Source organism: Belonocnema kinseyi, chromosome 8, assembly GCF_010883055.1.
Source record: "Belonocnema kinseyi isolate 2016_QV_RU_SX_M_011 chromosome 8, B_treatae_v1, whole genome shotgun sequence".
Classification (NCBI taxonomy): domain Eukaryota; kingdom Metazoa; phylum Arthropoda; class Insecta; order Hymenoptera; family Cynipidae; genus Belonocnema; species Belonocnema kinseyi.
In genome coordinates, this window is record NC_046664.1 from 41952389 (window position 1) to 41965641 (window position 13253).

Below are 13253 nucleotides of genomic sequence, written 5' to 3' on the forward strand. Positions count from 1 at the left end.
TTACTTACAAAAAAAGTTCTTAGGTTCAAAAAAACATTCAGTGAACTGAAAAACTGTGGTCGGTAATATAGGTATTTAGCTGTGTCACATGCCCTTAAATGACTTGCCATTTAAAAGTTAAAAGTTGTATTGTTTAAAATTAAAATACACCAAATTAAGCTGCCTGACAGTTTTAGAGTTCTGAATTTTCATGATGGACGCTAAATTTTCCTTTTTTTCCTTTTATAAGTTTTAATTTAGCAATTAAAATTTAAATGGTTGAATCAAAAACATTATAATTGGCCATTTGAAAATTTTAAATTATTCAAATTTACTTGAATTAATTAAAACTTTAAAGAATTTTAGTATCGTAAATTTTTAATATAACTATTTTTCTCGACTAAAGTTTTTTTCGGTCTTTATTAAGTTCGGATTCGTCTAATTTTCAACGTTCCGGATAAGATTTTACTTTTATTTTTAATGTTTCTCATTTAAAATTACTTTTTATTTTGAACGTTTTTTCAGAATAATTCAATTTTAAAGATTTATAATTTAAAATGTTTCCATTTTTTAAAGTGAAAATGACGGTGAATTAATTAATTCAATTTAGTTTTCAATTTCAAATTTTCAAATGTTAAAAGCTTCAACGTTTTGAAATTGATCTATTTTTGAAGTGATTCAATTTCGAGATTCTTCAATTAATAATAAAAACTTTCTATTTTGAACGCTTTGAATTAGAAATGATACAATTTTAACTCCTTTCTAATGAAATTGTCCAATTTCCAACATTTTAGTCTGCAATTTTTAGAGTTTTTGTTTAAAAAATTTTCAATTTAAAATTATTAAATTTTAACCGGTTTTATTATATTTCTTTCTTTATTTTTTTATTCTATTCAATTTCAAACGCTTTTAATTCGAAATTATTAATTGCTTAAAAAATATTCCGAACCTAATATTTAAAAATTTCTCTAATAATGGATTTTTAAATTGTTTATATTTTTAATAACAAATTACAAAAGGAATAATGAAAAAATTTATTTTCGAAAAAGACGATAATATAAGGGATGTTGTTTGCAATTTGTTTATCTTTAGAAATCTTTAAAGTCTTTGAAACTCGTAAATTATTATTGATCTGAAATTGAAAATATATTTTTTTTAAATGAAAGAGAGGAAAATTTAGGTTTTAAAATTAAAATATAAAAGCTATAGTTATTATTTGGAAGATATATCTATAATTCTGCACTTGAAAAGGAAATTTCATAACATAATTATTATAATTCTTACTTTTAACAGAGAATTTTTTAAAAGAATGATAATTATGAGTTGTTTCAGGGAATTTTCCAATGGAATTATAATTCTGAGTTATAAATGGATTTAAACAAGTCGAATGGAATATATTTCTGACTTTGAATAATGAATTTTTGTAAAAAGGAATTACAATTATTATGATTTGGAAGAGAAAATATCCTAGTAGAATTCTAATTTGGAACAGTTAATTTTATAAATGAATTACAACTTCGACTTGGAACGGGACATTTTTGAAAATAATTATGATTCTGATTTGGACTAAGGCATTTTCCAAATTAATGGAAATTGTTAGTTAAGACATGGAAATTTCAAAAAGAGATATAATTTCCAGGCGGGGATAATTAAAAATTTGAAATCATCCGCTGGGTAGACATTCAGTTTGATTTACTTAAATCATTTAAATTTATCAGGTACACTTCTAAAGAAATACAAAGTATTTTTTTTTCCAGCTCGTTTCTTACGCTGCTGTTTTGCAACGTATTAGCAAATACGACGCTTTTCAAAAGCCCCACTGTATTCTAAGCCTTTTGAACTTCTTAGAAACAATTCACATCGGCATAACTTGCCGAGGGAAACCCGAAGAAGATCTTTTAGCCGCTGCAGTATTGTCTGTCGTACAATGGTTGTTGCAATGTTATTTGCAAGCTCTTTCCAAATCTCCACAAAGCAATCCACTGATTCCACAGCCATCCGAACTGATGGATAAACCTGCCAGTATTCTAAAAGAAATGCTCAATTCTGATTTCATTTGCGCAATGATGTACTTAGCGAAACACGACGATAAAGGTAAATCTAGATGAATAAATTGAGTTTAATTAATCAGGTTTTACTGGGTGGCCGGAAATTTTACACATTTTTATAAGAAAAATCTATTCATTTGAAGTATCATACATTTTTTGTCACATGGTATGATGCAATTTAAAATAAGTTGGATTTTAACTTTTTGTTAAGTTCATTTGTTAACAAAAAAGAAGAGTTAAAGAATTAGAAATAAAAAGCGATTGAAATAAAAAAATGTGGATAAAAAAACGCTCTGAGCTGATCAACTGTAAACATAAATTAATTAGTGACTTTAAAAAAAACAGCTTTAGTTCCAGTATGAATCTGTTTGAACTGTAACAATTTACCAATTTTAAAGTTAAAAATTCAATTGGTAAAATAATTTAAATAGTTCAATTTTCAAGGAAAAGATGAACTTTCATCCAAAATTAGGAGTTTTCAATTTAATAAAAATGTTTTTTTTTTAAGTAGTTACACTTTCAGCAAAGTAGTCGAGTTTTCAGGCAAAAAAGATGAAATTCCATTGAATAATCCAACTTAGTTGACATTTGAACTAAAACATATTTTTATTTTTATTAAAAAACAGTTTAATTCTATCAAAAACCATCAATTTTCGACACAATAGATGCATCTTCAACCGAAAAATTCTACTTTTTAACCAATCGTAACCAATTGTAAAAGTTGATATTTCAACAAGAAAATATTTTAAGTTATAATCAAAAACGGTTTAATTACATCAATAATGATGTTCTTTCAAGAAAATAGTAAAATCAAACAAAAAGATGAATTTTTAATAACAACAAAAATTCATTTCTACCAGAACAAATGGATTTTCACACCAGGAATGCGAATTTACAACCAAATAGTGAGATTTTCAAGAAAGATTAAATATTTCAATTTTTAGTTTTAAGCAAATTCAAACTAAATATATGAATTTTCAGCTAAAAAAGATCAATTTTCAACCAAAAATGGAGTAACTAAATTTTTAGTTGAAAAATATTAAACTTCAACAACAAAAATTTAAGAAAGTAGTTAAATTTTCAAACAAAGAAAGCATTTTCAACTAAATTTATGAATCTTCAACCAGAAAAATGACTTTTCATCAAAGTAGTCTAACTTAAAAAAAAAGATGAATTCTCAATGAAAAATGTAATAGTTCATATTTCAACAAAAAATTATTTTAATTTTTAATCAAAAATAAATTAACTCTACCAAAAACGTTGAGTTTTTAGCAAAATAGTTGAATAAAATATATATCAATTTTGAAGCAATCTGTTGTATTGTCAACAACAAAAAAATGCATTTTTAACAAAGTAGTTCAAGTTTAAACCAATTAGTTGAATTTTCAACCGAAACAGATGAATTTTCAACCAAGCAATCGCATTTTTAAACTAAAAAGATGAAACTTCTACCAAAAGAGATGAATTTTCAGAGATGCCTGAAAAATCGCAAAAATTAACTTTTCTTTTATTAGAAACGAATTTCCGCAAAAGTAAATGTTCGAAATATAATTAAATCGAAATTAGAAGTGGCCGAAAATTAAAAATTCCTGAATAATAAAATTCTTACCAGTTTATGGTATGACCGAATTGTAAAACCCCCAATAATATAAATTTCTTGAAATAAAATTGCCGACAATATAAAATATCCGACACTGAAAATGGCGACCATAGGGAAATTCACGAATGATCAAATTCCTGGATCTAAACAATTAAGAAATTTTTAAATAATAAAATAATCGATCAAATTATTGTATTTAATGAACATGTTTTTTTTATTACTTATTATTAAAATAACTTTTTTTTTAATTGTTTGTATTTGAGAGTTTTTTAATTCGGACATTTTCCTGCATCGGTGATACTAGTGTCTGATATTTTATAATGTTCGCAATTTTATTTTTCGAGATTTTTCCGTCGTTCCGCTAAACTTGGATTATGAAAATTGTAATTATTCCATTTAAAAAAAAATGCTATTTTGTGAGTGGAAGTGATGGATTTTAATGTATAAACAATAATTGAACAAATATTAATTTGAAATGAATTTAAAGTAAAGTAATTTAACTTCGAGTTTAAAAACATTTTAATTTAAAAAATTTTATTTTCTAATGTTTTATGTTTCTACCTTCGAATTTCTTAAAATGAGATAATTTTGAACATTTATAAATTGTATGATTGATTCTTTAATTGATTTATATTTTTTAACCACAAACCCTTGAACTTATCGTGCTTTAATTTTTGCAATTTTCAAACCGCGAAATGACCGGGAATTTTTTCACTCGATTAAAACGGCCACCTTGTTTTATTCCGGATCTTTATTTAAACATAATTTTATTGATTTATATTCGAACTTATCTTCAGATCTCTACGCAGACGTTGTGAAGAAATGCCAAGAGATTGAAGTACTCCAGAGGGCAAATAATGTGAAATCGTCAATTTCAATCGAGGATACTCTAAAGAGACTGTGCAATCTAGAAATCGAAAATTTGACCCCACGTTCATCGAGAACAGATATGGAGCCAATAACGCATTGTTTGCAGTCTCTGCTGGCCGTTCAGCTTTCTTTAAATTCCGGTACTGAAACTGCTACTTTCGTTAGTCAACTTTTAATGGTTCAGAGGCTCAAAAACTACACAAATGCGAGACTCTATTGTGAACTGATTCGTGCGAGTTTAATGAGTCTGCACACTGTCACAGGATCGTTGAACGAACCGCATTGGGGGGCTTTCATTTTCTTGAAGGTGCCGCTCATTCTAAAGGAACTTCACGCAAATACTTTGAACAACAGCGAAGACAAGTTTAAGTATTCCCAAGACGTCTTTGATGCTTTCGAACTTCTTTTACACTACACGCCCTTGTTGGATGAAATTGACGCTACATATTTGTGTAATATTGTCGAGTGTATGTTAAACAAATTGCAGGAAGTCAATTTGGTCACTGAGAAGCAGAATAAACAACTCAGCAGTCGGAGGTAAGGAACTATTGATTTTCGTTTTTAAATCATGTTTACATATTAAATTGATTATTATTGGTAATGGTGGGCTACCATTACGCCACATGGTGCCGAAAAATGGAACTAGAAAGAGTAGGTACAATTTTAAACATATATTGAGTATTCTCCTGGACATAGGAAACAAGGGACTAGGCATGCCATTGTGGGGGTGATGCAATGAGGGGGGAAGTCCGCTACCTTTTGATGTCCCGCGACAAACATGGCCGCGCCCACATGTTTATATTTTCATGCACAGTTTGTCGTCAAAAATGCTCGTGCGCATAATCAAATGGCACATCATAAGATGGCGGCTCTCCCCACTCATGGAATCCTCCCTCCCGTGGATTCAACCCCACTCGAGCAAGTTAGGATTGCATGCCTAGTCCCGTGTTTCCTATGTCCATGAGTATTCTAATATTACCTCACACTCGGTCGGTAACGTCAAAATCGATAAGGCTATTACAATTTGGTGGACTGTAAAGTATTGTTTATATAGGAGTTTGACGAAAATTAATTAATTTAGGCGAAATTAAGTGAAAAATCGTGATATAGCTTTGCTTTTAAGGTAGAAAAGCCATTTCATTCATTATTTTTGGGAATTTGGAAAGTCTGCGATTAGGCAATTCACCACGATAAATTATAAATTGCCGTAATTTAGGTTATAACCTCAATTGTCGGCGACTTATGTCATAAGACTTTTCGATAAGAAGTGGTTTTAAGCAGTTTCATATCAAAAGATAGATATACATGAAAGAGACTTTAAAGGTTTAAAAATTTTTTAAAATGTTTTCAGGAAAACTGAAGAGATTTTTAATGATTTAAAGAATTTGAAGGGATTTTAAAAGAAATGCAGAAAAATTGAATGATTTTTAAAGATTTAAAAAAAAATCCAAACAGTTTTAAGGATTTGCAAGATATTTGATAAGATTTTTAATTAATTCAAGTGATTTTAAATAATTTCAAACGAGTTATTGAAAATTTATTCAAAAAGATTTAAATAAATTTGAAGAGATTTCAAAGGTGGTACAATTTTTAAAATATTTTAAGGAAGTTAAGAAAACTCAAAGGATTTTAAGTATTTTACTTAATTAAAAAATATTTCAATTGCTTTTAAAGAAGCTGAAGGGATTTCAAAACAATTCAGAGGAGTTTAAGAATTTTCAAGAAATCTTACAGGATTTATAAAAATTCAAGTGATTTTATGAAATTACTATAGGGATTTGACGGAATTTTAAAATTTCCTTTTTGAGGATTTAAAAATAATTTCAAAAGTCTTACTGATTTAGAAGACATTTTAAATAATTTTAAGACAGTTTTAGTGATTTTAAAGAATGGCAAGTGAGCTATTGAATGTTATTTAAAAAGATTTTAATGAATTTTAAGAGATTTCTAAGTATTTAAAAAAAATTCAAAGATTCTCAGGATTTTCAACAGATTTTAAGAGATTTTAATTTATTTTAGTCAGTTACGAAAGATTTTTAATTATTTTAGAAAACTTGAAAGGATTTTAAAAAAGTTCAGAGGAGTTTAAAGATTTTCAAGAATTCTTACATGATTTCTGAAAATTTAAGTGATTTTAAGGAATTACTACAGGCTTGACGATATTTTAAAGTTTTTGTTTTTAAGGATTGAGAAATAATTCAAAAAGTTTTAAGAAAATTTAAAGGATTATAAGAGATTTAAAAAAAATTCAGAGCAGTTTGAGGATTTTCAAGAAATATTACAGGATTTCTAAGAATCCAATTTTAAGAAATTACTATGGACCTTGAAGTTTCATTTTAGAGGATTTAAAAAAAAAATAAACTAAAAATAATTCGAAAAGTTTTAAGGATTTATAAGAGATTTTAACAGATTTTAAGACAGTTTTAGTGATTTTAAAGAATGTCAAGCGAGCCATTAAATGTTATTTAAAAAGATTTTAATGAATTTAAAGAAATTTCGAGGGATTTAAAGAAATTCAAAGATTCTAAGGATTTTCAACAGATTTAAAGGAATTTAAGAAAAATAGGAAGGTTTTAAGCGATTGCAATTAATTTTAGTCAATTTCGAGATATTTCGAATGATTTTAAATTATTACAAAGAATTTGAAGGGATTTAAAAAAAAATGCAGAGAAGTTTAACGATTTTCAAGAAATCTTACAGGATTTCTCTGAAGGATCACAGTCTTTAATATTTATATTTTTTCCTTGTACCTTTCTAAGTGCAAAAATAACCGTTTGCCATCTTTGAAAAACACACTTTAACGCACTACCAAAATTCCAAAATTTTGACCGCCAACTATCACAACGTTGCAACCTAATGTCAATAACGAAAAATTATATTTTTTCTTGATGGATTGTCCAAATCGCACACTTCCTAAATTGCCAAAAATAATTAAAGAAATGGCTTTTGTATCGGAAAAGAAAAGCCATATCACAATTTTTCAATTACTTTCGCCTAATAAAATTAATTTGAGTCAAAGTCCTATATAATCATTGCTTTTCAGTCCACAAGTGGTAAAACCTGATAGATTTTGACGTTACCCATCGAGGATGACGTAATATTAGAATACTCAATTTTAATTTTGACATAAAAGTGTTTTTACGATGGTTTTGTGAAACAAAAAACAATGATTGAATACTAAAAGCAAATATTTATCAGAAAAAAATAGTTTTAGATAGAATTTCTATCTTATACAGTGAAAAAACACATTTTTGTGAAATATTAAAAAAAATTATTTAATGTGAGTTTCAATATATTGTGAGCTTAAATAAACTTTAATTAATGTATGTAGCGACCAATTTTATTTATATTGTGACAAGAATACTAATAATAGACGACTGGAATTTAAATACGAATTTGAACCTAACTTTTAGATCACATTTTTAAATAGTATATATTTCATGTATAAATTAATAAAAATTTAATTTGAGTTCATTTTTGCTTCAAAATAAGGTCATTTAAGTTTATAATCTTTTGAAAATAACAATAAAGAGAACAATAATTGTTTTTTTGTTAAAAAATATTTCTGTCAATAAGTGTAGTTTCTCACTGTATAATATGTAAATTCCATCTAAAATACTTTCTTCCGTATAAAGACTTATTTTTATTATCAAATAAATACTTTAAACTCCTAAAAAAATGGTTAAAACACTTTTATGCACAAATTAAAATGCATCTTTAAAATCGTGCCTATTCTTTCTAGTTAAATTTTTTGTCACCAGGTGGCGTATCGCAGTTTACCATTCCCAATAGAAGAAAATAGCACGAAAATAGCCAATTAGCTCCATTAAATATTTTTTATTGGAACCGGTCAAGTAAACCTTGACCGGGAAACTGGGAATTTAATCAAAAAACCGAAAATTTTACTTCAGATCGTGGTAAAATTCAAGTTTTCATTATTTTAATCATTTGTGTCCAGTTAGAAAAATTTGATAATCTAATGAATGATATTTCAAACGTACAGAAACAATCATTTTCTCAAATAAAACAAAAATGGATTTACAGGGTGGCGACTTGACTGAGAAACTAGGAAATGGCCGAGAATTGAACTAAAATATCGGGAAATCATTTAGGATCGTAGCAAAATGTAATATAATTATATAATAATAATAATAATAATTATTATTATGCAATAATAATATAATTTCACTTGAAACAGGGAATTTTCTACATGGAACAGGATTTTTTTAAAAGAGTTATAACTAGAATTTAGAAGAAAAGAGTTTAAAGAATCCGATCCAAGTCAAAATTTGTCACAATTTAAAAGTTCCTTCTTCCAAATTTTAGAAAAAGAGAGTACTTCAAGTAGTTTTCAGAGTTAAAGTAGTATTACGAAAATCAAATATTTCTCAATTATAATATAAATTTTAACTACTTTTTTGTAAATCAATTTTTCAACTAAAAATTTTACTATTCCAGTCGAAAAATGAACTATTTTTCTGGAAATCCGATTTGTTGTTGTTAAGAATTAGATTTTTAACGGAAAATTCCACAATTCTATTTTGGATTGAAAATTCAACTATTTGGTTGAAAATTTGTATTTTTTTTCCAAAATTTAATTATTTGTTTGAAAATTTTTGTACTTTGTCGAAAATTCGTCGTTTTTGTAATAAATTAATTCTTATGGTTAAAAATTCATTTTTTTGGTAGGTATAAAATTCAAATATCCCAGTTGATGATTAATAATTTGATTTGAAAATTCATCAGTTTAATTGAAAATCAATTTCTTCAACTGAAAGTTTTACTGTTCTATTTTCGGTTGAAAATTGATCTTTTATAGTTCAAAATTTAACAATTTGGATGAAAATTTGTCTTTTTTAATTGAAAATTCAACAATTTCGTTGAAAATTCACGTACTTTTTTAAAAAATCGACTTTTTGTAAAAAATTATTTTTTCCTTTGAAAGTTTATCTCCTTATTAAAACATTTTTCTTTTCAGTTAATAATTTAAGTATTTCAATAAAAATTTTATTGAAAATTCATCTCTTTTTATAAATGTAATTACTTTTTTAAAATCAAGTTTTTGACTAAAAATTTGACTCTTTTAGGAGAAAATGTACACATTTTGCTGAAAATCCGGTTGTTTTTGTTGTTCTTCAGAATCCGATTTTTAACGGAAAATTCAACTACACTATTTTTGTTTGAAAATTTGTCTTTTCTTAATTGAAAATCCAAATATTTCGTGGAAAATGATCTTTTTCTTCGAAATTAAATTTCCTTTTGTTTAAAAATTATTCTTTCGGTAAAAAATTCAATTATTCCAGTTAAATGTTTATCATTTTGGTTGAAAATTGATCAGTTAGGTTGAAAATTAATTTTTTAACTAAAAATGTAACAATTTCATTTTTTTAGTTCCACATTCAAACATTTGGTTAAAAATTTGTCTTCTTTCATTGAAAATTCAACTATTTCGTTAAAAAATAATGGATTTTGTTGAAAAATTGTATTTTTAGGTTAAAAACTATTTGTTTTTTAAAATTATTCTTATTGTGTAAAAATTTATCTGTTTGATTGAAAATTCAAGTATTGCAGTTAAATATTCATCGTTTTGGATGAAAATTCAACTATTCCAGTTGAAGATTCATAATTTTATTTAAAAATTCATTCATCTGGAAATGTTATGTTCTGATGTGTTAAAGGATGTTTAAAATGAACGTCATGAATTAAAATAAATGTTTGCTTTTCGCGGAAAATATGAATATGTTACTTGTAGTTGGCCGAATCGCCACCATGTTAGATAGTTGCTGAATTTTCAACTTAAAAATATCATTTTTTAACCAAAAAAGGCGTAGTTACATTTTCAACAAAAAATAAAAATTATTTTTCAAATAAAAAGACCAATTTCAACTAACATGATGAATCTTCAATCCGAAGAATAAATTTTGAAAAAAGTATTTTAAGTTTCAACCAATTATTTGAATTTTCAACCACAAAAGAAAAGATGAATTCTCAGTAAAAAATGTAACAGTTGATGTTTCAACTAAGAAAGATATAAATTTTTAATAAAAAAATTTATTTGTACAAAAAATGACATTTAAGTATTCGTTTAAGTTCTCTAGAAAGAAGTTTAATTCCTATTAATTTTTAAAATTCCTTGAAAATCTTTGGCAATTTATTCTCCAAAGTTGTCTCGAAATCTTTGTAAACACTAGAAAATTCTTTAAAATTGTTTTAATATCTTGGAATCCCTTGAAACCTCTTGAAAAATTTCTTTTAAAAATTGTAAAAATCCATTAACTTAAGCAGAGATCATTTGAAATCTCTTGAATATTTAAATGTAAGTAGCAATCCCTTGATATCTTTAAAATCGCTATGAATCCCTTGAACTTTAATTTAATTACCAAAGTTCTCTCGGAAGTCCTTTGACGTTTTTGGAAACTCTAAAAAATTCTTTGAAATCCGTTGACATTTTTTCGAATCCCTTGAATTCTCTTGAAAATATAAGTTAAATTTAACTTCTCTGAACAAAAAATGTTCAAGTCTCTAGAAACGTTTGGAATAGCTATGAATCCTTTGAAGTTTCATTTAATTTATTTACCAAAGTTCTCTAAAAATCGCTTCAAGTCTCTGAAACACTTCAAAAATGCATTTAAATCCCTTGAAATATTTTAAGGCAGTATTCTACTTTGAAACGCTCAAAAAAAACTATTTTTATGAATTTTTTCTTAGATTATTCATAATGATATTGATGTAGGGTTTTTTAGGCTTAAAACACTCTTGAAATACATTTTTTAAAATTTCATTTTATTTATGCAATTTACATGCATAAAAACGTCAGTCAAAGTCCACTCTTTAAAAAGTAGGTAGGTCCGTGCTGTTGTAAAAATCTTAAAAATAGGCTGTCTGAAACAATAAAATTAAACAGTTATAGAGTCATTATGACTTCAGCAACCGGCTGAACTAGGATTATACAAACAATTTAATTTTAAATATATTTTTTCGCAAAAAACTGAAAGCAATCCTACTTTTTAAATTTTTGGTTTGTTTTTTCGTCGTCATTTTGTTCTTTTTTATGTATATCATAAATCCTAGTTCAGCCGGTTGCTGAAGTCATACTGAATCTAAAACTGTTTAATTTTTTTGGTTCGGACCACCCATTCTCGAGGTATTTACAACAGCGCGTACCTACCTACTTTTTCAGGAGTTAACTTTGACTGGCATTTTTATGTATAAAAAGTGCATAAAATAAATGAAATTTTAAAAATATGTGTTTTAAGAGTGTGCTTATTAAGCCTAAAAATCATACATAGATATCATTATTAATAATCTCAGAACAAATTCACAAAAATAGTTTTTTTCAAGCGCTTCAAAGTAGTTTGAAAATATTTGAAATCCTCAAAATCCCTTAAAATGCTTCCAAATCTTAAGAGATTCTTTGAAATTCTGCAATTCGTTTGTGGTTTTATCTTTTTTTTTTTGCATCAATTCTTTCGATATTTTAACATTATTTTCTTATATTTTTTTTGTAAAGAGGGAGAGGGGCAGCAAGGGGGCATTAGGGATTAATTAGGATAAGTAATTAGCCCCTCGACTATTTATCTTTGAGGCAAATCTTTATTTAAGACCATTGTTTTGTATTATTTTATAGGGAAGGACTGACGGTAGCTTTGCATAAACTCGAACCTTCAGTCGCTGCAACTACTGCAATTCCCAAAGTGATATTGCGCGCCGAGCATACACTAAGTGGTTTTCTGAAATCTCTCAATGCAGACTGTTCGAAAAGAAGCGAAGCCCTCTTGAACATGCTAAATCAAATCCACACTGGGAAAACTTTCGACCTGATAATGGCCGTCGCATCTGTGGAGGGCAAACTGAAGGCATTCGTCTCGAAAATGATAAAATTCAACGAGTACAGCAATCAGGTGAATGAACCGGTCCCGGGAAGTCCATCCTCGCGTGCAATGCTATTCGACATGACTTTCTTGATGCTCTACTCCATTGTCCAGACATATGGATCTGAGGTTCTAGAAGAAGGTGGAGATTCCTTTTTTGAACAGTGGGTTCGCGAGTGCATGCCTGAGCGTGGAAAACCGAAATCTCCACACAAGCTCCTTCAAACGATCGACCCTGCAGTGGTCGATGTTCTTCTGCAGCAAATTAGTTCTGGAGAAACTGATTTTATGACGAGCACTGTCAATTGGGACAAAACGTGTCTGGCGGCAATGGGAGTTGTGAAGGAATTACTTTTTGGATGGGAGAGTGGTGGTTTGAGTGCTGGAGATGTCAAGAGAGCCCTCGACAGATTGAGAAATGGCGTTTGCTGTTTACCTGTCTGTGCTGCGACTTGGCTGTGTGCACATATGAGCATCACTCATCAGGATGCACTTCTCAAGCCCATGAATATGGTTCAACAGTTTCTGACACCTGGGACAGCCGAGGAGACACAGGAATCTTCGTTTAAGGAAAGGTAAAGTTCATTCGCTTTTAATAGTTTCGTTTCTTTCGAATCTTTAAGGAGGAGCCATACATCTCTTTGATATCAGAATAATAGCTGGAAAATTGTTTATAAATATGTTGTTATAAAACATGAGAAGAGTTTATAAGACTGCTTATTTTGTGAAATTTTTATATTTGCACTTTTAATTGCATATTATGTTATGTTCAAAATTTCAGATGCTACGAGGGTAGTTCAATAAGTCCTTAGAATGAAGTATAAAAACAATTTTTTTTGGGTAAATTTTTTTTTAATTTTTCAACATAATCTCCTTGGAGCTCTA

The 13253-nt window shown here is 27.7% G+C and overlaps 1 protein-coding gene across 1 annotated transcript in view; it reads left to right on the top strand.

Moving 5' to 3' along the window:
• The window catches only part of LOC117178287 (mediator of RNA polymerase II transcription subunit 24), a 31900-nt gene that overhangs the window by 5453 nt on the left and 13194 nt on the right, over positions 1–13253 (top strand). The window contains exons 4-6 of the mRNA XM_033369652.1: positions 1737–2073; positions 4425–5034; positions 12125–12943. Coding sequence (XP_033225543.1) covers positions 1737–2073; positions 4425–5034; positions 12125–12943 — 1766 coding nt within the window. The remainder of the gene's footprint in view (positions 1–1736; positions 2074–4424; positions 5035–12124; positions 12944–13253) is intronic.